This window comes from Canis lupus, chromosome 30 (assembly GCF_048164855.1).
Source record: "Canis lupus baileyi chromosome 30, mCanLup2.hap1, whole genome shotgun sequence".
NCBI lineage: Eukaryota > Metazoa > Chordata > Mammalia > Carnivora > Canidae > Canis > Canis lupus.
In genome coordinates, this window is record NC_132867.1 from 30,658,446 (window position 1) to 30,681,537 (window position 23,092).

General features: G+C 43.5%; 2 protein-coding genes across 18 annotated transcripts in view; one reads left to right on the forward strand and one right to left on the reverse strand.

Annotated features, from left to right (window-relative positions):
- Nucleotides 1–20,288, reverse strand: part of SCAF4 (SR-related CTD associated factor 4) — a 62,975-nt gene extending 42,687 nt beyond the window's left edge. For both annotated transcript variants that reach the window (XM_072806729.1, XM_072806727.1), the window contains exon 1: nucleotides 19,807–20,288. In XM_072806729.1, the coding sequence (XP_072662830.1) occupies nucleotides 19,807–19,836 (30 nt within the window). In that variant the 5' untranslated portion in view covers nucleotides 19,837–20,288. The remainder of the gene's footprint in view (nucleotides 1–19,806) is intronic.
- A 163-nt stretch (nucleotides 20,289–20,451) lies between these two features.
- LOC140621556 (uncharacterized) overlaps nucleotides 20,452–23,092 on the forward strand; it is a 68,789-nt gene continuing 66,148 nt past the window's right edge. For 15 of the 16 annotated variants that reach the window (XR_012021299.1, XR_012021298.1, XR_012021300.1 and 12 more), the window contains exon 1: nucleotides 20,452–20,605. The gene's annotated coding sequence lies outside the window, so the exon portion shown is untranslated. The remainder of the gene's footprint in view (nucleotides 20,606–23,092) is intronic. The other variant, XM_072806740.1, reaches the window with a different exon arrangement.

Consider the following 23,092-nt stretch of genomic DNA (forward strand, 5'->3'; position numbering starts at 1 on the left):
AGAGAGAGAGAGAGAGAGAGAGGGGCAGAGACACAGGCAGAGGGAGAAGCAGGCTCCATGCAGGGAGCCCAGGATCATGCTCGGGGCCGAAGGCGGCGCCAAACCGCTAAGCCACCAGGGCCGCCCTATTGCATGCATTTATAAAGGATATATTCTTACCATTTACAAGCTATAAAGTTTATTAAGTCAATTGTTTATTACTGCTGTTCTATTTCCTTCTCTGTACCTTAATGTAGAGAAGAGGAATGCAAAAATGTTTATACGTGGATGTTGAGAATGAACAACGAGAACTATTTCTCTGGTCATTAAAAGCTTACAGAATCATATTTTCATGAAGTCTAAGCAAAAGCTAATATTCATTTAATGTACCAAAAAGCACTTGATTATGTCAGCAGCAAGCAACCTGCCATATAAAAACCCCCGCCAACTGAGCACACAAGACAGACTAGTGTGCCATTCAATAAAATACTCCATAACTTGTTAAAAAAAATTAAATTACAGACTACATCATATAGCAGTATAACCATTCATGCAAAAGACCAGCAAGAGAACCCTCAAGTGCTATATCCATTATCTAAGAGATAGTGAAAAAGGTGTTAAACACTTCATGAAGAAAAAGATGACTTTTGGAAGAGAGGAGGGAACCAACATCTGAGTGCCTACAATGTATAAGAAAGAATTAAATTCAGTGATATATAATTTAATTTTATTAACAATTGGAGGAGGTGGGTGATGGGTATTAAAGCAGGTACTTGTGATGGGCACTGGGTGTTGTAAGTGATGAATCATTAAAGTCTACACCTGAAACCAATTTTACCATGTGTGTTAACTAACTAGAATTTATATAAAAACTTGGGAGAAAAAAAATCATATTAACAGCTAACACAGATTATCTCCCACCTGTTCTGAATGATGCCCAGGAAATGGTTTTGAACTATACTTTGTAGATTTTATAGCTCAAAAGTCCTAATAGCACATTCATACCTTTAACACAATGCTGCTAAGGGATTAAATACATACAGGACCTTAACTATGATAGGGAATACAGACAAACTATCAAGCAGGCACCTGTGCCGGTCTATATATATATAGTACTGACTCAGGGATAATGACAAAACATACTGAATATAATTTGGGATGCCTACTGAAATGCAGGCAGATATAAAATTAGGGATCTTGGACACAGAAAAAAAAGGTCCAGGCTAGAAAATGAAAAGTCACAGAATAAAAGCCAGGAGTACAGGTGAGGAAAAATCTGTAGTAAGAAGAAAGCCAAAAACATATACCAAAAATTCCACTGTGGTATAGAGAAAGGGACTGCACAAATGAACATCAGGACAAATACCAGAAATCAAAGGCATTTGGCACGGTCGAATATGGAAAGATGTGCAAATCAAACCTTGTTTGGTGGCTTAAACAGAGAACTGTTTTTGAAAGTGATTTCAAAGTCAACTAGTAAAGAAGTGGCAGTTGAGGGGGTGGAAATGCAGTTTTGGATTATTTTTCATTAATTTAACAAATTTCTGAGGGCTTATTAGGAAGTATCAAGTTCAGTGTCTGGTACATTGAGCCATGTCTCAGTGCCTTACAAATGACCATTCTTAAAATACCTCTTACTTGTAAGCACCATGATGCTTCTATCAAATTTAAATTTTTTAGATGTTCTTTACTTTCCTTTACAAATGCCTTTCTTAAATCTTAAAGTTGAAAATCTGTATTTGATATAATTTATGAAGAAAAATACTACAGGCAGATAAGTTTCAAAACCAGAGATTTTAAAAATTACCTTTTAAAAGCTCAATGAATGTTACTAACATTTTACTGACTTCTTCAAAGCACAAATTTATCGGTGTCTACACCTTTCACAAGGCAAAAAGGTTCCAAGACATTTAGATCAATGCTTTCATTGGATATAGAGACCCAAAAGTTATGCTGAAACTGATACACCTACCTATAACCATGTGCACTGACACCACCTATTTAAATAGAAACACTAATAGCCTTTGTGGTAGTTAGATATTTCAATTCCATTCTACAGATGAAAACAATGAGGCACAAAAGTTCAAGAATCTGCTCAAAACTATAAAGCTAGGGATCCCTGGGTGGTGCAGTGGTTTAGCGCCTGCCTTTTGCCCAGGGCGCGATCCTGGAGACCTGGGATCGAATCCCACGTCGGGCTCCCGGTGCATGGAGCCTGCTTCTCCCTCTGCCTATGTCTCTGCCTCTCTTTCTCTCTGTCTCTGTGTGACTATCATAAATAAATAAAAATTAAAAAAAAACTATAAAGCTAATAAAGTGGTAAATTTAATCTGTGGTTCACTACTACACAAAGTTCAAGTTCTTTCCAACAACTATCTAACAATAAAGAAATTATTTAATTAATGCTATATTCCATTGGAGGAATGAATAGCACAGACATTGAAGATGATGACAATAATCTTAGGTAAGAAAGAGTTAATTGATATGTTGGCTGAGGAATCTCTCAGAAGTATATGACCTTGTGGTGATCTAAGGTTCATACTATAGTTCCTGAATTTTAAAAAACAAATTTCTGTTAAAGAAATGATCAGAACACAAGATCAATAATCAACGGTCTGGGAAATCTTGACTCTCCCACTTGCTAGCTATGAGAAATTGTTTCTTCATCCGTAAAATGAAAATAATAGCCCCTACTTTTTAGGGAAGTTTTATACAAACAACACATATAAAAAGCACTTAATGCGGCACCTAGCACAGAGTAAGTACACAATAGATGTTACCTACTATTAACACTACACATAATTTTATTGAAAGGAGAGAGAATCCTGAAAATAACCCAGGAGTGTTTTTCAAACTGTGGGTTGAGATATATTAGAATATAAAAATGAGCTTAATGGGTGTGACACAAGTTTTTTAGTGGAATAGAGTAAAAAATCAAACAAACAGCATTGTACACAGCAAGGGTAAGTACTATTTGGTGAAATTTCTCAGTTTTGTGTGTGGGTATGTATGCAAAAGCACCTCTCTATGTAAAATTATATATCTTAGTATAGGGGTGACAGTCAAATAATGTGAAAGGCAATGACTCAGAGAAAAATTCTTTTGTTTTAGAAATGAGGAAAATAAAGCCCAAACCAACTGCTGTCAACTTTCAGTAATGAATAGATTCTTTAAGACATTAACACATTTCTGATAAACAAACTGTGGGGAAAAAAGCAGCACTATTAAGTTAGAAAAAAAATTTCCTACTTTTCAATCAAGTTTAGAATACAGAGTATACATAGAGTAGAAAGAAGGTAAAGATAATTTGGGCTCTAGTTATTTCTGACCAACATCCAATCTCAGCCAACAAACCTCAAGGAAAAAAACCTATTGGCTTTATATAAATGTGTGAGAACCATAAAATTTAATTCCGACAAACTCTACTGGAGAAAAAAAAAATCAGATACTGTAGGTATTCTGCAAAGAGTCAGAAAGACCTGGTTTTGATTCTGGGTCCAGCCATGTACACAATTCTGGGCAAATTACATAACTTCTGTAGGGTGCAGTGTCCTCATATGTAAAAAGGACATGGTAGTTAATCTACTTCAGAGGTTTCAATGAGAACTGAATTCATTTTGGCAGATGGAATGACTAGTGTATCACCTGCAAGTGCTCCAGAAGTATCACTAGGAGCAGCACTCTCCCTATTATAGCCCCTATTCCCAAGAAATGTAATCTGTCAATGAAAACAAGGATATCAAAGCAGCCAGAGAAACCCATGCAATTCTCATATAAAACAGCAGAAGCAGTAGGCAAAAAAGGGTACAAGACCCCCTTGGAAGGCATTAGTAGAAAAAATGTACTTGCTGGAAACAGATGTGAGTTTGGCTTTTTGCTGTCACTAGCTGAGTAACTACAAAAAGTATAAATAAATGTAAACACAGTCTTGCTACATGACATATAGAGAAGATTGAGATACAAAATAGTCCAAAAATTCATCATGATCCCTTATATCAATAAGGAATAGTTTCAAGAGAAGGTAAAGAATGGGGCCAGCCCCGGTGGCACAGCGGTTTAGTGCCGCCTGCAGCCCAGGGCGTGATCCTGGAGACCCGGGATCGAGTCCCACATTAGGCTCCCTGCATGGTGCCTGCTTCTCCCTCTGCCTGTGTCTCTGCCTCTCTCTCTCTCTAGCTGTGTCTCTATGAATAAATAAATAAAATCTTAAAAAAAAAAAAAGGTAAAGAATGAAAATATTTGGCTTATGATGCCTGTAGAATTCAGTTTGAGGTCGTCAAAGTAACATGATACTCTACTATTTGCTAACAGTATAAACTGACTAGTTAACCTCTAAACTTCAAGGATCTTTCAAATATGAAAAAAGGGATTAACAGTATATATTTCATCTCATAAGGCTATTAGAATTAAATGATAATATACATAAATCTCAGCCTCGTACCTGACATATTAAGTAACTCACTAAATAAAGCTATACAATGTCCTGAGATCTACACACACACGCAGAGTTCATTTTTTGTAATATCTTTTTTGTATTTCACCTACTATTCAAATACTGCATTTAGAGAAATCTTCTCTACAGTGACAATACTGTAGTATCAAAGACTCTTAAAGCTGTAATAGCATTTTAGGACCTAATCTGGTACTTACACTGAATTCAGAAATACTTTTATACCTGCAGCTCCTGCCTAGTGACATAAGGCTTAATATCTCATAACTAATCAGCTCTGATGGTTATAGAGGCCTCCTGTGTGCTAACTCCCAATCTCCCTTCTGATACTTTCCCTCCCCGTTTCCATTCTGAATAGTGATCTCTCTTGCATGACAAAATATTTAAAGAGAACTAAATATGTTTCCCACTCAACTATCTTCTTCAACTATTAGTAAAATGATGATTTCTAGATGTATCCTGGCTAATTCCTTTGTATGGTATTCCCAAATTGACATCATCCAGATGCATTACTGTTAACGGAAACTAGTGGACTGTATTATTATTAGTTTCCCATTTCTGCAATAACACATTACCACAAACTTAGAAGCTTAAGAACACCACAAATTTATCTTATAGTTTTGGAGGTCAGAATCTCAGTAGTCTGAATTTAAGGTGTTAGCTGGGCTACTACATTCTTTCTGGAGGCTCTAGGGCAGAATCTATTCCTTGGCTTTTCCAGCTTCTGCAAGGTATCTACATTCCTTTGGCTCATGGTCTCTTCTTCCATCTTTAAAGCCAACAGGGTAGCATCTTGTCCTCCTCGACCTCTGTGCTTCTGCTGTCACATCACTTTCTGACTCTCCTGTCTCTCTTATATAAGGACCTTTGGGATTACATTGGGCTCATCTAGATAATTCAGGATAATTAACCCATCCCAAGATCTGTAACCCAATCAGATCTGCACAGTAAGGCAACATATAAGAGATTCCAGGATTCCAGAAGTGGATGGGGGAGGAACAAATGAATGAAAGATCAATCGATCTTTCAAAAAAAAAAAAGTTGACACAGAGAGAAAACTCTCAAACTGTTTTCAATGGAATCTCTATCAAAATTCGATCTTCATGTTGGCTTTGCATTGTTTTCTAACAGTCCTTTCAACCTGCTTAGGTCATCTGGAAATAATTTTCTGCTACTTGATGCAGCAGCTACTCCAATCAGCTTATACATTTCATGAACTTTCATAAATACACTTTATATATGCCTTCCTCCAAATCAAGGTTTTTTTTTTTTAATTAATAAGAACAGGACCTACTTGTGGGATGACCCTATCTGATAGTCCTTGGACACTGCCTGTCAGGTAAAATTCACGTAACAATACTCTCATCCTACCTATATTTTTCTAATTTATTCATGATGAAGTCATGACAAATATCTTTCTGAAATATCTGGTTTATAGTCCTCACTAGACAAAACACTTCACAGAAGAAAAAAAGTTTAATTCGGTCAGTTATGAATTGTTAGTGGATCTGTTCTGGCTCCTAGATTAGAAATTTCCAGAAGTTCATAAAACAAATCAACAGAACCAGAAAAGATAAAAGTTATTGGCATTGAGTCTTTGAGTTCTGGAATATGCGTTTTCCTATTCTTTGAAAGAGAGCTGTCAAAGCAGGGAAAAGAATTAGAAGATTGTATTAGTCTAAATAACCCTTCTAACATCTAATCCCAATGTTTCCTTTAGAAATCTTTCAATGGAGCACTTACCTCTACATTTTTTTCCCTAAACTTGAAAAATTTTGCTTTCCTGAAATTTATTTTATAAAAAATTACACTAATTATATATGCAATATTCCTTCCTATTATCACCTCCAAGATGACAAATTCTGCTTTAAGGTCCTATTATTAATACTTAATTACAAACTTTAAACAAAAAATATGAATGCTTCCAAAAGGAAATATGTACACTGACAGCGACAGGTTGCTACTCAATCTCCCTCCTGATAGATGCAGATATCAAAATGTTTAATTCTAGTCTTTCTTCCTCTTTCATTCATTTGACTTAATTTATCAGACACATGAACTGTAACTGAATAAAGAGTTAAATCCAACATAACGTTAATGCTTATTAACATATAAACACTTTATAAAAGTACACATTACATTTCTTAACAAAGGGAAACAATTAGGAAAAAAAACTTTTTAAAATCATTTTTTCTCTAAAGATGCTTTGTCTAATTACAGCTTAAAGACAGCTTTATAAAATACTAATGCAACAATTAGGAAAGGGATAACTAATAGCTCCTTTTACATGGCATTGTACTTTATGCCTAAGTACATTTTATCAAAGGTTTGTTCAAACCAATACATTTACTCAGGATCATGTCCTGAGTGGCAGATGCTCAACCGCTGAGCCACCCAGGTATCCCTAAACCAATACTTTCTTAGTTCTGAGCAATTCAACATGATAGGAGATAGGTTGAGAGGTAAAGAGAGTTGCAAACCAATCACATGCACAATGCCATTCTACCACCTATGCTGTTTTACCTGAAGGTAAGACATGTACAAACAATAAGAGATGGTGAAACTAAAAATAATAAAGAGGTAGTTCAATTAACAAAGGAAATCCCAATAGCCAATTAATAAACACAGGAAAAAAAGTTCAACCTTTCCAAAAATCAATGAAGTGCAAATAGTAAGATACAATTCTTCAATTGTCTAACTGGCATAAATGTAGATCAACATCAAGCAAAGAGGGTCCTCTACAGATGAGACCTAACTGGGGAGTTTTAGTTTCAGAAAAAAAATTTAAAGCTATGTAACAGGGCAGCCCTGGAGGCTCAGCGGTTTAGCACAGCCTTCAGCCCAGGGCCTGATCCTGGAAACCTGGGATCCAGTCCCACGTCGGGCTCCCTCCATGGAGCCTGCTTCTCCCTCTGCCTGTGTCTCTGCCTCTTTCTCTGTGTGTCTCTCATGAATAAATAAACAAAATCTTTAAAAAAAAAATAAAATAAAGCTATGTAACAATAACAACCATATCTTTTAAGCCAACAATTCCACGTCTAGACGTTTATCTTAAACAATAATCAGGTCCTCAAATCTTCCATGATGACCATTTAAAAATTAGAAAATAATTTGTTATCAAAAATCTCTGGGAACCATATAAAAATTTCCAAGCACAAGTGGAAGGAGAAAAAGACTCAAACACTCTAAAACATTAATGGTATTCAATGGGATGGTATTTTCTTTTATTTCCTAATTTAAATTTACATAACTTGCATTAATTTCACAAGGAAAAATATTAAAATCCATTGATTTTAAAAATGAAAGATTTTGTGTCTGAGACTAAAATCCATTTCTCAACTTTTGATTATAAATATGATAAATATAATAAACATATAGAACCATCATTATCAGATACAGCTTATTCACAGATTAAACCTTGTCTCTGAAGTTCAGTTATTTTCAAGTCAATGGCTTATAATCTTTTTTTTAAAGATTTTATTTATTCATGAGATGCACACAGAGACAGGCAGAGGGAGCATGATGTGGGACTTGATCCTGGGACTCCAGGATCACACCCTGAGCTGAAAGCAGATGATCAACCTCTGAGCCATCCAGGTGTCCCAATGGCTTGTAAATCTTTAGCAAGTTTTTCAAAATTATTAAAACAATTTTTTAAAAATAGATTTAAAATTTTGCCTCTTTAAACTTTGCAGTAACTGGTGCTCTTGTGGATATAAAACCCAAATTTGAGAAATCACTGTCTTTGTGTTTTGCTGACCCCGCGCGTTGAAGAAAGTACCCCCTTTAATACTGACATACTTTACTGCCAAGCAAATTCTATTTACTTTCCATAGAATCAAGTCTTTTGAAACCCAAATGTTTAACCAATTCTCAACTTGCTTAGAGGAAGGTACAGAAACAAGACAGTCTGGTATTAATATGAAATACTCCTAAGATGAAGCAAATTTATAAGGCTTTTTAAAACAAAGAGTCAGGAAAAAGAAACCATTGTCTCCCTGCTCCTACTGAGCAGTCTTTTCATTTGACTTAAACACTAGAAAATAGTTCCATTTATTTCTCTACAAAATTCACTTTTCAGATTTCTAAAGAACCCTAACCAGATATTTTTACAAGCCACGCAGCTGCACAGAATATTCTCAAGTTCAAAAATTAAAAAAAAAATTCAAGCTTTTCCTACATTGCTTTACCTTCTGTATCTTCCTACAAACTCTCCAACTTTTCTCCTAGTTCCAGAATTTGGAGTAATGTTTTACAAAATACACATCTATAAATACAAATAAAAATATTTAATATTCAACATAAAACTACTTTTGAGTTAACTATTTATATCTCTATGTGCATTAAGAAAATAGAATACAGCAGGGGTGCCTGGGTGGCACAGTTGGTTGAGCGCCCAACTTTTGGTTTCAGCTCAGGTCGTGATCTCATTGTCTTGAGATAAAGCCCTGAGTCTGCTCTGTGCTTAACAGTGAGTCCACCTGGGATATTGTTTCCCTCTCCTTTTGCCTTTTCTGCCAGAGCTCGCAAGCTCTAAAATAAATAAATAAATCTTTAAAAAGGGGAAAGAGAATATGGCAAACAATAGTTTAAATGTCATCTGCATTATTCCCCACTTTTTAATTCTATCACCAAGCCCCATTTGTTACCATTTGCTGCTGGCATAACTAATTTTCTAAGCAGTTAATTTCTGACAACTTAATTTATCAAATATGTCCTTAATTTATTACTCATTTAAGACTAACTCTCCTACAATTTCCAAGAGTCTACCCTTAACTCAAAAAAATCTTTTGAAGTAATCTCTACACCCAACGTAGGACTCAAACTCGCAACCCCAAGATGGAGAGGAAAGTCCCATACTCTAATGACCCAGCCAACCAGGTGCCCCTCACTCAAACTTTTCACTTTAGAACCAAGGCGGCCTCTCTTTAGCAGAGCTTTTAACCTATTCAGTTCCACCTTAGGACAACAGGTCATTTTTCTATTTCTAACCTGCATTTTGGTTCACTGAACTACAATCAATCCTCCACTTCTTTCTTTTCACTTGATCAAGAAATAGACCAGAGGGTGACTTTAAGAAATGGCAAATATTTTATCCATGCCACTGCTCTACTAGTACAGATGCAAAATTGCAAAATTACTTCTACTGTGCTTCATTAGTGAACTTTGTGTCCCCCCAAAATTGGCTACAGAACATTATTGTGAGGGGCACCTGGGTGGGTCAGTCGGTTAAACGTTAGTCTTCAATTCAACTCTGGGATCAAGCCCTACAAGCCCTGCGTCCAGCGTTCATCCAGCTCCCTGCTTAGTGGGGAATCTGCTCCTCCCTCTCCGTCTGCTTTCTCGCTAGCTCACTCTCTCTCTCTCTAAAATAAATAAATCTTAAAAAAAGATTTTTGTGAATTAGGTATTTCCTCCTAGACTTTATTTTTATTTTATTTTTTTAAGATTTTATTTATTTATTCATGAAAGACAGAGAGAGAGAGAGAGAGAGAGGGAGAGAGAGAGAGGGGCAGAGGGAGATGCAGGCTCCATGCAGGGAGTCCGATGCGGGACTCGATCCTGGGACTCCAGAATCATGCCCTGGGCCAAAGGCAGGTGCTCAACCGCTGAGCCACCCAGGGATCCCTCCTCCTAGACTTTAATAGAAGAAATAAAATTAGTTCTTGGATATGGAATCATTTGATTAGAAGAAAAAATAAAAATCATCCCATACTTCATGTATTTCATTTATAACCAGTTATTTCCACAAAGTTCTTATGAATGGATTTACACACAAGCATGGGACAAAACTGAAAATGTTAGCATTTATAAAATCCTCAGTTTGAGACATCTGGGTGGCTCAGCAGCTGAGTGTCTGCCTTCGGCTCAGGGGGTAGTCCCAGAGTCCTGGGGTCGAGTCCTACATCAGGCTCCCTTCGAGGAGCCTGCTTCTTCCTCTATGTCTCTGCCTCTCATGAATAAACAAACAAAATCTTTTAAAAAATAAATAAAATTCTCAATTTAAGATTTTAGTTCTGAATATAAATCAGTAAAAGAAATACAAATGCCTTTAAGTTTTAAACATGGATCATATATGCATGACTTAAAAATTTACCAAGCTTCATTATTCTTAAACTTCTACAAATCCTTCCAAAAGTATGCATTATAGTGCACTTGCTGCCATGCTTCAGATGTACAAAAGTTGTCAGTGAGCCCTCTCCCCTCATAAACACTCGAGTAGACAAAGATCTGCTCAAAAAAACTTCAGCACAACCATATGGGGCTATGGATTGGGCTCAGATGGGTACTTAAGAGTACTCAGTCAAATCTCAGAACTGACATTTCTACACAGTGTGACCTTGGTTAATTCACACCATCTCTTAGGTTTCCCTACCTTTAAAATGGAAAGAGTACAAAGGCACACCTATATAAAACTCTTAGCCCATTAGCTGTCATCTGGTAGTTAATGAGCAAATGCCCGATACTTTTCCTGTCGTTCTCCTGGACAGCCCCATTGGACTACTTCTTAAAATAGTATGTAAAAACTAAAGATACCCTATAAAACAAACTTAGGATTCAGTATCAACAAAAATTTACAGAACCTCTTGGTCGCTACCACATACTGTTTTCAATGGAAAGAAAATCCGACCAAACAACAAAACAATGAAAATGGTGTGCTAAAAATGAACGTTTTCCTATTTTTTAAAACAAGTTTGAGATATAATTTATATGCCATAAAACTGACCCCCTTAAAGTATAAAATTCAGTGGGTTTTTTTCTTTTTTACTATATTCAGAGTTGAGCAGCCATCAGCACTATTTTGTTTTAGAATACTTTGATCCCCTCCAAAAAATTCCATACCCATTCCTCCCTGCCACCAACCAATAATCCATGTCTCTATGGATTTGCCTATTTTTGGCATTAAACAATAATTAGAGCCTTTATAAAGATTTGAACATATCTCCAATGAACCCCAAACTTGGCTGTCCTTTCCAAAGTGACTTCTTCTCACTCAGCATCTCTTAATTAAGGTGAACAGGGTGATATATGGCCATTAAAGTCTAAAGAATATTTTGTTTCCTAAAGGCTTAAAAGGCATATTACAGTAAATTTCCATATTATAGGCTTCCTTTCAGCAGGGTATAATTCTACTTCAGCTAAAACTCAGCTCTGACAAAGTCAAAAGGAAGGAAAAAAGTGGAATACTCATGATAAAATGCATAAAGACATTAAAAATACCACAGAGAGATTTACAGACTATAGAGCTGGCCAACTATTGCTAAGTTAACAGGGTACGGACAGTGGGACAACGGGAGAAGCCAATACAGGTCAGGCAATCAGTGGGTGACCTGTCTCTAAAGACTCTAAATAAAATAATAAAACTGATTGAAATCATTTTATCATCACTAAGCACTGGCAATTCTAAGTAATATGAGGTATAAAATATTCCTTCCCCTAAAACATGTTGTTGACTGAGATGCTTAAGTTTTTAATCCATTGCTGTGGTTACTGTTAAGTTTTAACAATATATAAGCACCAAATCTGTACATTTTTACTACATATCCTTTACTAAACTATCTTTTCGAAGGGGAAATTCATTAGGAAATCCTCCATTTATGCGGGCAGTGACTAAAACACACAGATTTCGCTGTACCTATTCATTTGGAGAGTCACTACAAAGAGATTTAGTATAGTCTGCACCCAGGCTCAGTTTGTTTCTCCAATCCTATAGTTCCTGTGTGTGTGTGCGCGTTTAAACAGTATATTCAGAATATGATACTTGAGTGCAACTCCTCTTTCTGAAATCTTTTTTTCTGCTATCAATATTTACAAACAGCCAGAATCAACCTTGAACACAGAGCTTGAAGAACCATAAACAAAAATCATGGAGAATGCCATTACCACTCAACAAAATATAAGTGGCCACTTACATGTAAAGAATGTTTAACTAATAGAAATCTGTATTTAATTTTTTGGTGGAAAATTTTCAGTGAATTTTTTTGACTGAGGAGACATTTGAAAGTTGCTACAATAAAACTGAAAAAAAGACATTCTAGATTTCTAGAATTTTTGTGAAGTGGTTTTTTCCTAAATTTCTAACCAAAGGTAACTTATGTTTAAGATTCCCTAATTAGTATAGGTCTTTTGCTTTATGCACAACTTTTCACAATTAAAACTATTAAAAAGTGTTCTTCAATCAATTATAGGTGAAGATTGATCAACTGGGCTATAACTGTCTACTAAACACAAATATGTAAAGATCATCTTGACAGTCACTGACAAATACATAGAAAGTAAGGGTTTAAAAAGAAACTAGGATATCATAGTAAGTCATTATGACAGCAGTATGTAGATAAGTTTTCTTGCTTTTCCCCCCAAAAAGTATGAATGCAATTAAAAAATATTAACTCCTTTTTTTCCCACTGTAATATATATTTGCAAATAGCATAAAGTTCAAGTTTCTTTCATGGCCAATCTTATGATTGTTTCTGGAATTAATTTTATTGTAGAAGAGGGATGTATTAAAAAGAAAAAGAAAAATTGCGCTCTGGATGTCAAATATGCAAGGTATGCCACTGCTCTATAGTCTCTTCCAACTAGGATTACTGACCCACATGGATTTATACCAAAATCACCAATTATCCAAACACAAATGATAACTTTCAGAGGAACTTGGATGGCCCTCTACTTTTAATTGAGCCCTGCTATCTCCCCCACCCCCACCACCCTATGAATCCGTCAAAATCTTAGCTTCTAGTTCTTAACTTCACTCCAGAGTTACATTGGATTTCCTGCAGAATTCGCTACTAATCAGTACAATGTGCTTCACTGGAATATCAAAGCTTCTGTATTTATCTATGCCTTCACAAGTACCAGTAAGGAGCTCTAGATGTAAAGCAATGAAACGTAATCAATAGGCCCAGCGGCTGAGTGTCTACCTTGACTGAGTGTCTACCTTCAACTCAGGGGATGATCCACTAAGGTCCTAGGATTGAGTCTCATATCGGGCTCCCTCCAGGGAGCCTGCCTTTTTCCCTATGTCTCTGCACCTCTGTGTCTCTCATAAACAAATAAATAAAATCTTAAAAAAAAAATGTCATCAATAAACCATGCAAATATTTACCAGGACGAAGGTGATCAGGGTATAATAAATTATAATACTGTTTGTGAAATATTAATAGTTCAAAAAATTCAAAAATTGTGATAATCACATGTAATATTAACACAGAAATGTACATAGGTCTCTTCAAGTCTAAGCTTTCAACAAATCTTTTATTTTTTTATTTTTTATTTTTTTAAAGATTATTTATGAGAGACAGAGAGAGAGAGGGAGACAGAGACACAGGCAGAGCAAGAAGCAGGCTCCATGCAGGGAGCCTGATGCGGGACTCGATCCCGGGTCTCCAGGATCACGCCCTGGGCCAATGGCAGGCACTAAACTACTGAGCCACCCAGGGGTCCCCTCAACAAATCTTTTAAAAACCTAGTTCTTTTTTTTAAAAGACTTTATTTATTCATGAGAGACACAGAGAGAGAGAGAGAAGCAGAGACACAGGCAGAGGGAAAAGCAGGCTCCATGCAGGGAGCCCGACGTGGGACTCAATCCGGGTCTCCATGATCACGCCCTGCACCGCCCTGCATCGAAGGCAGCGCCAAACCACTGAACCACCTGGGTCTGCCCTAAAGGCCTAGTTCTAAGGCAAGCAAAACTACCACCAAACTCTACTTTTTCCTGTTCCATAGGAACAGAATATTAACCAATGTTACCAAAATAGGTAAATTACTCATTCTGTATACCTGATAACATAGTGTAGCTTGTTTTTAGCTCATAATTAAAGATGTATATGCTGTTGCTCTGAAGTATACTTAAAAAACAAAAAAAAAGGATCTGGCATATATTATCTCAACAAATGTTATGAATAATACTAAAGGTTCATCATTTATGTAACAACTTTTTTCCTACCATGTTACCAAAATATATTCAAAACAAGATTTCAATGTGTGCAAATATCTACAGAAGTTACTTGGAATGCTTTAAGTGTATTATATTCACTTGGGTTCCAAGGCAGAGAACCTGTAATTTGTATCTGGCAAAAAATACCCTGCCCCAACACCAACTACCATTTTGTCAACTTTCTGCCAGGTAGTTTTATGTCCTGAATTCTGTCTCACAAGATTTATTTTATTTTTATTTTTTTTAAAGATTTATTTACTTATTCATTCAGAGAGAGCGAGAGAGAGGCAGAGACACAGGCAGAGGGAGAAGCAAGCTCCATGCAGGAAGCCCGATGTGGGACTCGATCCCGAGTCTCCAGGATCACACCCCGGGCTGCAGGCAGCACTAAACTGCTGCGCCACCAGGGCCGCCCCTCTCACAGGATTTATAAGCCAACTTTTCCATTATTCCAATTTTTCTCTGAATCCGTTCCTTATCATGTGTTCATGTAATCTTTTCTGAACCAAAATACTAAATGAAATGCTATACTTCTAGAGAAGAGGATATTTTCAACAAGAACATCAGTGATAAATGCTGCAACAGAAAGCTCTGAAGAGCCAGCGTTATTACATTCACCACAAAACCAGACCTCTACTGTTGCTGGAGATAAGCAATTTTCTGAGAGTCCAGAAAGAACAGAGGAATAACGCGGTAACTTTTTAATATCTAAAACTCCTGTGGTAACAGCATAATATGGTCAAATGAGGCAAGGAAAACCTCCAATTTTGCCTCAACTGTTGCCCTGGGCCTCTACATCTCTTCCACGCAGTAAAAATCTTGTGTCAACTCTGTCCACTGCTCTATATAGACCTCTCCAAGAAGGGAATGATCAAAAACAACTAAAGACTAACATTAGCAGGTTAAGAAAAAAAAAAAACAAAACCTTTTAACAAAGCATCTTCATCATATGATTTAAATTCTGGACGATAATCATACCTAGTAATCAATAGGCGAAACATACAATAGTCCATACACAAAAATTTCCGGTGGGAAAAGAAAGGGGTGGTAGGTTCCATATGGAACTCAACTCTTCCTTCACAGTAAGAGTTGGTTCAAGATAAGTTGGTTCAACACTTATCCCAAGTGGATAAGTGTACCAACATAAATTCATACTTAGAGTATTCATACTTTAAAAGTCTTCTTTAAAAAAATATTTTATCTTAGAGAGGGAAAGAGAGAGAGCACATGTGGACTGCACGAGTGAGGGGAGGGGCAGAGGGTAAGGGAGAGTCTCAAGCAGACCTCATGCTGAACTCTGGAGCCCAAGGTGAAGCTGGACCTCAGGACCCTGAGCCAAAACCATGAATCTGATGCTTAACTGACTGGGCCACCCAGGTGCCCCTAATTAAAAGTCTTAAAACTCATAGATGCTGCCCCTTCCCAAAACAGTGTGGGGAGATACGTTCTTTTGAGATTAGAGAAGATTGGTTAAAAGCTAAAAATGCAATACATGGATTTTAAAAAAAATCCAATCTATAACCTGCATTCTTTCAACAAACTTACAAAATACCAAACTCTTCACATTAAGGAGTACATAAACGCAGCGTAAAGCAAATATTGGCTATAAATGATCATTTTTTTCCCCACTCTTTTTACAACACTTAAAGTATCTCACCAAAAAAGCCCCCTGTTTAATGAGTATCTCTAACAACTTCATTCTTTTATCTTCCTTCATCAGATACTGACCTCTTTTACCTGTGCTGATCTGTACCTTTCCTTTTATCCACAATTTTATTCTAAGCATGCCCTCTCATTGCTTTAAACTGTGCTTCTCTACACTTCCCCTCTCACAACGTGCTCAAACTTCTACTCCCATGGGAGACCAGGCTTCAATATCACTTATTAAGGCTAAGACCATATACATCCTATGTAAATATACAAATAGCCTACCACCAGTGTCTACTACACTGTTAACTGTTCTTTCCCTTCATTCTTGAAGCGACTTTGTCCTTAAATCCCTTAAAACCAAACTTCTACAAAAGACTACATCTGTGACCTTTATTTCCTCATCTCCCTCATCATCTTTCAACCTTAAACTTCAGATGCCATTACTCTCAAATTTTAGCAGCTTTTTTCTTAAGTCTTAACCTGTAACCACTCCCCCGGTATTACACAAAATATTATCTTTAGGCAGCAATTAAGATGGGGAGATGTGCATTCAAATCCCAACTCCACCATTAGCTAATAGCATGCCCCTGGGCCAATTATTATTTAACTGCTTTGAAAATCAGTTTCCTTGTCTATAAATGGACGTCTGTGGAAAGTTGTAGGAATATTAGGTACATATTTATAAAATGCCGGATATGCCATAGATGCTTATTAAAAATATTAATTCATTTTCTCACCCTCTCTGAATTTTCTCCAGGGCACATCTGGGAGTGACTTCCAGATGTCTCCCTCTATTTCCTGGTTGCTTCCAAGTTTGAGTTCTACATGCCCAATTGCTTGCCAAAAATTTACACGACTTTTCCACTCAGTCTCAAACTCAACCTGTTCAAAAACCAAACATTTTCCCCCTTCCACTAAATACGCTTTTGATGACTGCTTGACTTGTGTTAATAGCATCACCGCTTTCCAAGCACCCAGTGGGGGCAAAAGGTGCTTAGAAGCCTATCAGATGGCAAAGTCCATGGATTCCTCTGGCCCATATGCTTCTCCTCCTCTCCCTGCCACTTATACACATGCCAAGTTCAGATTTTACTTAATTCTACCTCAGTCCTCAAAATGCCAATCTTCCTCAAATCTCTGCTTTCTACAATATATACAAATCAAGCAATTTTTGTGACTATATCACCCTACTACTTAAAATCTTCAGTTTATCCAGAACCTAAAAATTTAAACACATTAGACAGACATGAAGCTTGTCATGCCCCCCAATTACTTAACCAGTAGTAGTCTTTGGAATCAAACTACTGTTCATTCTTCAGCACTACTACCTTTCAATCTCTACTTTTTACACCTTCTACATCCTAAAACTGACTCCACTTTATCTTCCCCAGGTCTTCACTGAACCCCCATAGCCATCCCACAGTACTTTTTAAGAGCCCCAAAGGAGGCTGTTCTATCACACGTTAGAATTATCTGCCTAACTCCTGTGTCCTCTATTAGATCAGGCTCCTAGGAGACAGAGACCCTTAGTAGTAACAGAACAGCTCTCTAATTGAGCACGGGCTCAAAAGTTTATAAAATTAAGGTAAGATTTGGGAGATTTGAGGTTACAGGGAACTAACCAATAACATTTCACGAATGAGGAGAAGTAACAGAGAAGCACTACAAATCAAACAGTACAAGGTAAGTTTTAAAGTTAGGCTAGTTTCTCTGGAAGAAAGTTTTTTTCAGAAGAAAGTCAAAACTGGCAACACACCTAACATAATGTAATTTGTAGTTCATAAAGTAAGAGTGGAAATGGAAATAAAAAGTATTTGAGCAGAAAGGTGAACAATGACATGAAAATTCTCACTTTGTGTATTTTAAAAAGGTTAAAATACCATTTCCCTTTTTTGAGAAGTCAATATCATACCTTATTTTGGTTTTCCAAAGTAAAAACTACTGATCAGTTTTCCAGAACGTATTTTGTTTAATGTCAACTTCCACAATGCTTAACTCAGAATTAAATACTTCGGATCTTAAGAATACTCTAGAAATTCCCGCTCTTTGTGCATTAAGAGTTGACATTAAAAAAGTCAATAATGTTTTACCTCGAGAAAGAAATGTACTCATCATCTTTAAAAAACTGTTGTACCATTTGTAAAATTCTCATGCATTCAACAAGTTACTAGTATGCCTCCTACGGTGAGGGGAGGAGCAAAGAACAGAAACTCCCTGCCCTCATGGAGTCAACATTCCAGTGAATTTTGCCTTCAGGACACCAAGCCAGCTTCCAAACCTACCTTGGGAGCATTATCACAAATTCCCTAGCCATCAAGTAAATATCAGGAAATATTTCGTTATCTTGAAAACCATCACACTGTCCAACACCCGTTTCTACTGCGTTTAAGACATTTTATGTACCCATCGGTTGAAGACAACTTATTTCCAGGATACTCTGCTAAGGCAATAAAAGGTCCTAACAGCAGGGTTACTGGAGGGTCCCCTATTATTTCGGCACTGCAGATCTAAAAGAAAAGCTACCGCACCTCAATTCTGCCACGAGTAAAATCACAAAATCTTAGGGTGAGACGCAGCAAGTTGTTAACGCCCTATCAAGACCTCTCTAGAGCTACAGCACTACATACATCTGACTTTTTTCAATGCTGGGTTTATCTGGAGTGTTTGGCGAAGTGAGCTAATCCAACCCAACACACGCCAACAGTTTCCATCCCGTAACTGTATTTTAAAATCAATGGTCAAGTCCCCCCCCCTCCCCCACCCCCCACCCCCAAATAAATTCTGACGGGAGAGAATGTGTGGACTCTACGCCCCAAACCCAGCACCTGGAATGACTTTGGAGATAAAACTATCGAGCTCTAAGGCGGCAGGCAGCTTTGTTCCCGGTTTGGGGAGGTTTTCACATGTAAATGTTTCCCCCTAGAAGGGAGCCGCGGATTAACTACCGCGGGAGGAGCGCGAGGATGGGGGGGGGGGGGGGGGGGGGGGACGGGGACCCGAGGCCGAAGCCGGCTTTCCGCCGGACTGAGGCGGAGCAAGCACTCCTCTCCCATTCAACTTTTTAGGTGTCGCGTTGGGGCCGCGGAGCCCATTAGGAGGGCCGTGTTCACCGGCTGGGAACCGTCAGGGGCCACCCCGTCTTCACCTGGGAACCCCGCTCCCCGAGCGTGCGTGTGAGTGTCGGGAGCCGGGGGACGGACACCCTCTCTCCAAACTGCCCCCGGGGGCCCGGGATCAGAGTCCAGCCGCCGCCGCGCCGCGGCCTGAGCAACAGGAGAGCCCAGGCCGCCGCTCCGCCAGCCCGGCGACCGGCAGATGCTCCCGCTCCCCCGCCCCCAACCAACCCCACACGCCCGCCCGCGCTTCTTTCTTAGCCCCTTGCGGGCTCCCGGCACCGCGAAGCCAGTAGCGGGGCCGGGGGGGCGGCCGGCGGGAGCGCCCGGACCTTGGAGAGAGGGCGAAGTTAGAGGCGCCGGCGGCGGCGGCGGCGGCGGCGCGGGCTGGGGGAGGCCGGGGGAGGCCGGAAGGGGGCGACCGGGGCAGCCCGAGGTCGCCGCCCGGGGGTGGGCGGTGGGGGAGGGGTGCGGGGTCGGCGCCCGGGGCCCGGGGCCGCCGCGACCTCTCCCCGACTGCAGGCCGCTCCGCGCAGGCCCCGCCGCCCCGGAACCCCGGGCAGGAAGCGTCCCCACCCCGCCCGAAGCTTTAAACCTCCGGCGGCGGGAGACACGGGAGACACGGGGGCCCCGGCGGCCCCGGCGGCCCGGCAGCCCCGGCCCCGAGCACTCCTCACCTCCTGGTTGAAGGCGTTGACGGCGTCCATGTTCGCGCTGCGGCGGCGGCTGCTCCGGGCCCGCCGGTCACATAGACCTCGCGCCGCGGCGGAGCGGGGCCGGGGAACCGGCCGGGCCTGAGGGGCGGGGGGGAGGCGGCGAGCGGCGGAGCCAGAGGCCGGGCAGGAAGCGGCTGCGGCCGAGGCGGCGGGGCGGGCGGCCGAGGCGGAGGGTGGCGGGCCCCCTCTCAGTCCCGTTCGGAGGATGAGGAAAAGGAGGCGGCGGCGGCGGCGCTGGGCTCCAACATGTCCGTTTGGCGGTGGCGGCTGCGCTCTGCGTCTCGCTGACACGGCCCCCCGCGCCCTCACGCACTGGCCCACACTGGCCCGACCGGCGAGCGAGCGGGCGGGCCTCTCTCTCTCTCCCTCTCGCCAGCGGGATGGCGGCAGCGGCCCGAGTCCACGCCGCGCGGGGCACCCTGGGACGGCTCGGGCCTCCCAGCGCTTCCTGTGCCCGGCTCCCGCCCCGCCCCGCCCCGCCCCGCCCCGCCCCGGGCGCGCTGGCCCCGCCCCCCGCCCCGGCCCCGCCCCCCGCCCCGCGCAACGCGCGCCCGGCTGCTGGCGCGTGACGCGGGGACGCTGGGCGCTTTCCCGCCGGCGGCGACGACGGCGGCGGCGGCGGCAGAGGCCCCGGGAGGTCGCCTGGCGCTGAGGCTGGGCCCCGCCGAGGGCGCCGGAGAGCGCGGGACCCCGGAGTCGGGAGGCGCGCACGGAGAGGGCCCGCGCACACCCGCGCCCCTGCCCGACGCGGCGTTCCCCGGTGCGCTTTCGAGCCATTTCTGCCCGAGCAGGCCGTGCACCCCGGGCGCGGCGGGCGGGCGTGCGGGCACGGACCCGCTGGCTCTCCGCTGTCGGGAACAAAGGGCGCGGGACTTAACCTCAGCCCCCTGAGCGTGCAGCCTCTCCGCCCGTGCAGCCCTGTGTCTGTGTGCGCAGCCTCTCTGCCTGTGCAGCCCTGTGCCTGCTCTGTGTGTGCAGCCTCTCCGCCCGTGCAGCCCTGTGTCTGTGTGTGCAGCCTCTCCGCCTGTGCAGCCCTGTGCCTACTCTGTGTGTGCAGCCTCTCCGCCTGTGCAGCCCTGTGTCTGCTCTGTGCGCAGCCTCTCCGCCTGTGCAGCCCTGTGCCTGCTCTGTGTGTGCAGCCTCTCCGCCTGTGCAGCCCTGTGCCTGCTCAGTGCACGCAGCCTCTACGCCTGTGCAGCCCTGTGTCTGTGTGTGCAGCCTCACCACCTGTGCAGACCTGTGCCCGCTCTGTGCGTGCAGCCTCTCCGCCTGTGCAGCCCTGTGCCTGCTCTGTGCCGCAGCCTCTCCGCCTGTGCAGCCCTGTGTCTGTGTGTGCAGCCTCACCACCTGTGCAGACCTGTGCCCGCTCTGTGCGTGCAGCCTCTCCGCCTGTGCAGCCCTGTGCCTGCTCTGTGCGCGCAGCCTCTCCGCCTGTGCAGCCCTGTGTCTGTGCGCGCAGCCTCACCGCCCGTGCAGCCCTGTGTCTGCTCTGTGCGCGCAGCCTCTCCGCCCGTGCAGCCCTGTGTCTGCTCTGTGCACGCAGCCTCTCCACGTGTGCAGCCCTGTGTCTGCTCTGTGTGCGCAGCCTCGCCGCCTGTGCAGCCCTGTGTCTGCTCTGTGTGCGCAGCCTCACCGCCCGTGCAGCCCTGTGTCTGTGCGCGCAGCCTCTCCGCCCGTGCAGCCCTGTGTCTGCTCTGTGCGCGCAGCCTCACCGCCCGTGCAGCCCTGTGTCTGCTCTGTGCGCGCAGCCTCACCGCCCGTGCAGCCCTGTGTCTGTGCGCGCAGCCTCTCCGCCCGTGCAGCCCTGTGTCTGCTCTGTGCGCGCAGCCTCTCCACGTGTGCAGCCCTGTGTCTGCTCTGTGTGCGCAGCCTCGCCGCCTGTGCAGCCCTGTGTCTGCTCTGTGTGCGCAGCCTCACCGCCCGTGCAGCCCTGTGTCTGTGCGCGCAGCCTCTCCGCCCGTGCAGCCCTGTGTCTGCTCTGTGCGCGCAGCCTCACCGCCCGTGCAGCCCTGTGTCTGTGCGCGCAGCCTCTCCGCCCGTGCAGCCCTGTGTCTGCTCTGTGCGCGCAGCCTCACCGCCCGTGCAGCCCTGTGTCTGTGCGCGCAGCCTCTCCGCCCGTGCAGCCCTGTGCCTGCTCTGTGCGCGCAGCCTCACCGCCCGTGCAGCCCTGTGTCTGTGCGCGCAGCCTCTCCGCCCGTGCAGCCCTGTGTCTGCTCTGTGCGCGCAGCCTCACCGCCCGTGCAGCCCTGTGTCTGCTCTGTGCGCGCAGCCTCACCGCCCGTGCAGCCCTGTGTCTGTGCGCGCAGCCTCGCCGCCCGTGCAGCCCTGTGTCTGCTCTGTGCGCGCAGCCTCACCGCCCGTGCAGCCCTGTGTCTGTGCGCGCAGCCTCTCCGCCGGTGCAGCCCTGTGTCTGCTCTGTGCGCGCAGCCTCACCGCCCGTGCAGCCCTGTGTCTGTGTGCGCAGCCTCTCCGCCGGTGCAGCCCTGTGTCTGCTCTGTGCGCGCAGCCTCTCCGCCCGTGCAGCCCTGTGTCTGTGCGCGCAGCCTCTCCGCCCGTGCAGCCCTGTGTCTGCTCTGTGCGCACAGCCTCACGGCCTGTGCAGCCCTGTGTCTGTGTGTGCAGCCTCTCCGCCCGTGCAGCCCTGTGTCTGCTCTGTGCGCGCAGCCTCACGGCCTGTGCAGCCCTGTGTCTGTGTGTGCAGCCTCTCCGCCCGTGCAGCCCTGTGTCTGCTCTGTGCGCGCAGCCTCTCCGCCCGTGCAGCCCTGTGTCTGCTCTGTGCACGCAGCCTCTCCACGTGTGCAGCCCTGTGTCTGCTCTGTGTGCGCAGCCTCGCCGCCTGTGCAGCCCTGTGTCTGCTCTGTGTGCGCAGCCTCACCGCCCGTGCAGCCCTGTGTCTGTGTGTGCAGCCTCTCCGCCCGTGCAGCCCTGTGTCTGCTCTGTGCACGCAGCCTCTCCACGTGTGCAGCCCTGTGTCTGCTCTGTGTGCGCAGCCTCTCCGCCTGTGCAGCCCTGTGTCTGTGCGCGCAGCCTCTCCGCCCGTGCAGCCCTGTGTCTGTGCGCGCAGCCTCTCCGCCGGTGCAGCCCTGTGTCTGCTCTGTGCGCGCAGCCTCACCGCCCGTGCAGCCCTGTGTCTGTGTGTGCAGCCTCTCCGCCGGTGCAGCCCTGTGTCTGCTCTGTGCGCGCAGCCTCACCGCCCGTGCAGCCCTGTGTCTGTGCGCGCAGCCTCTCCGCCGGTGCAGCCCTGTGT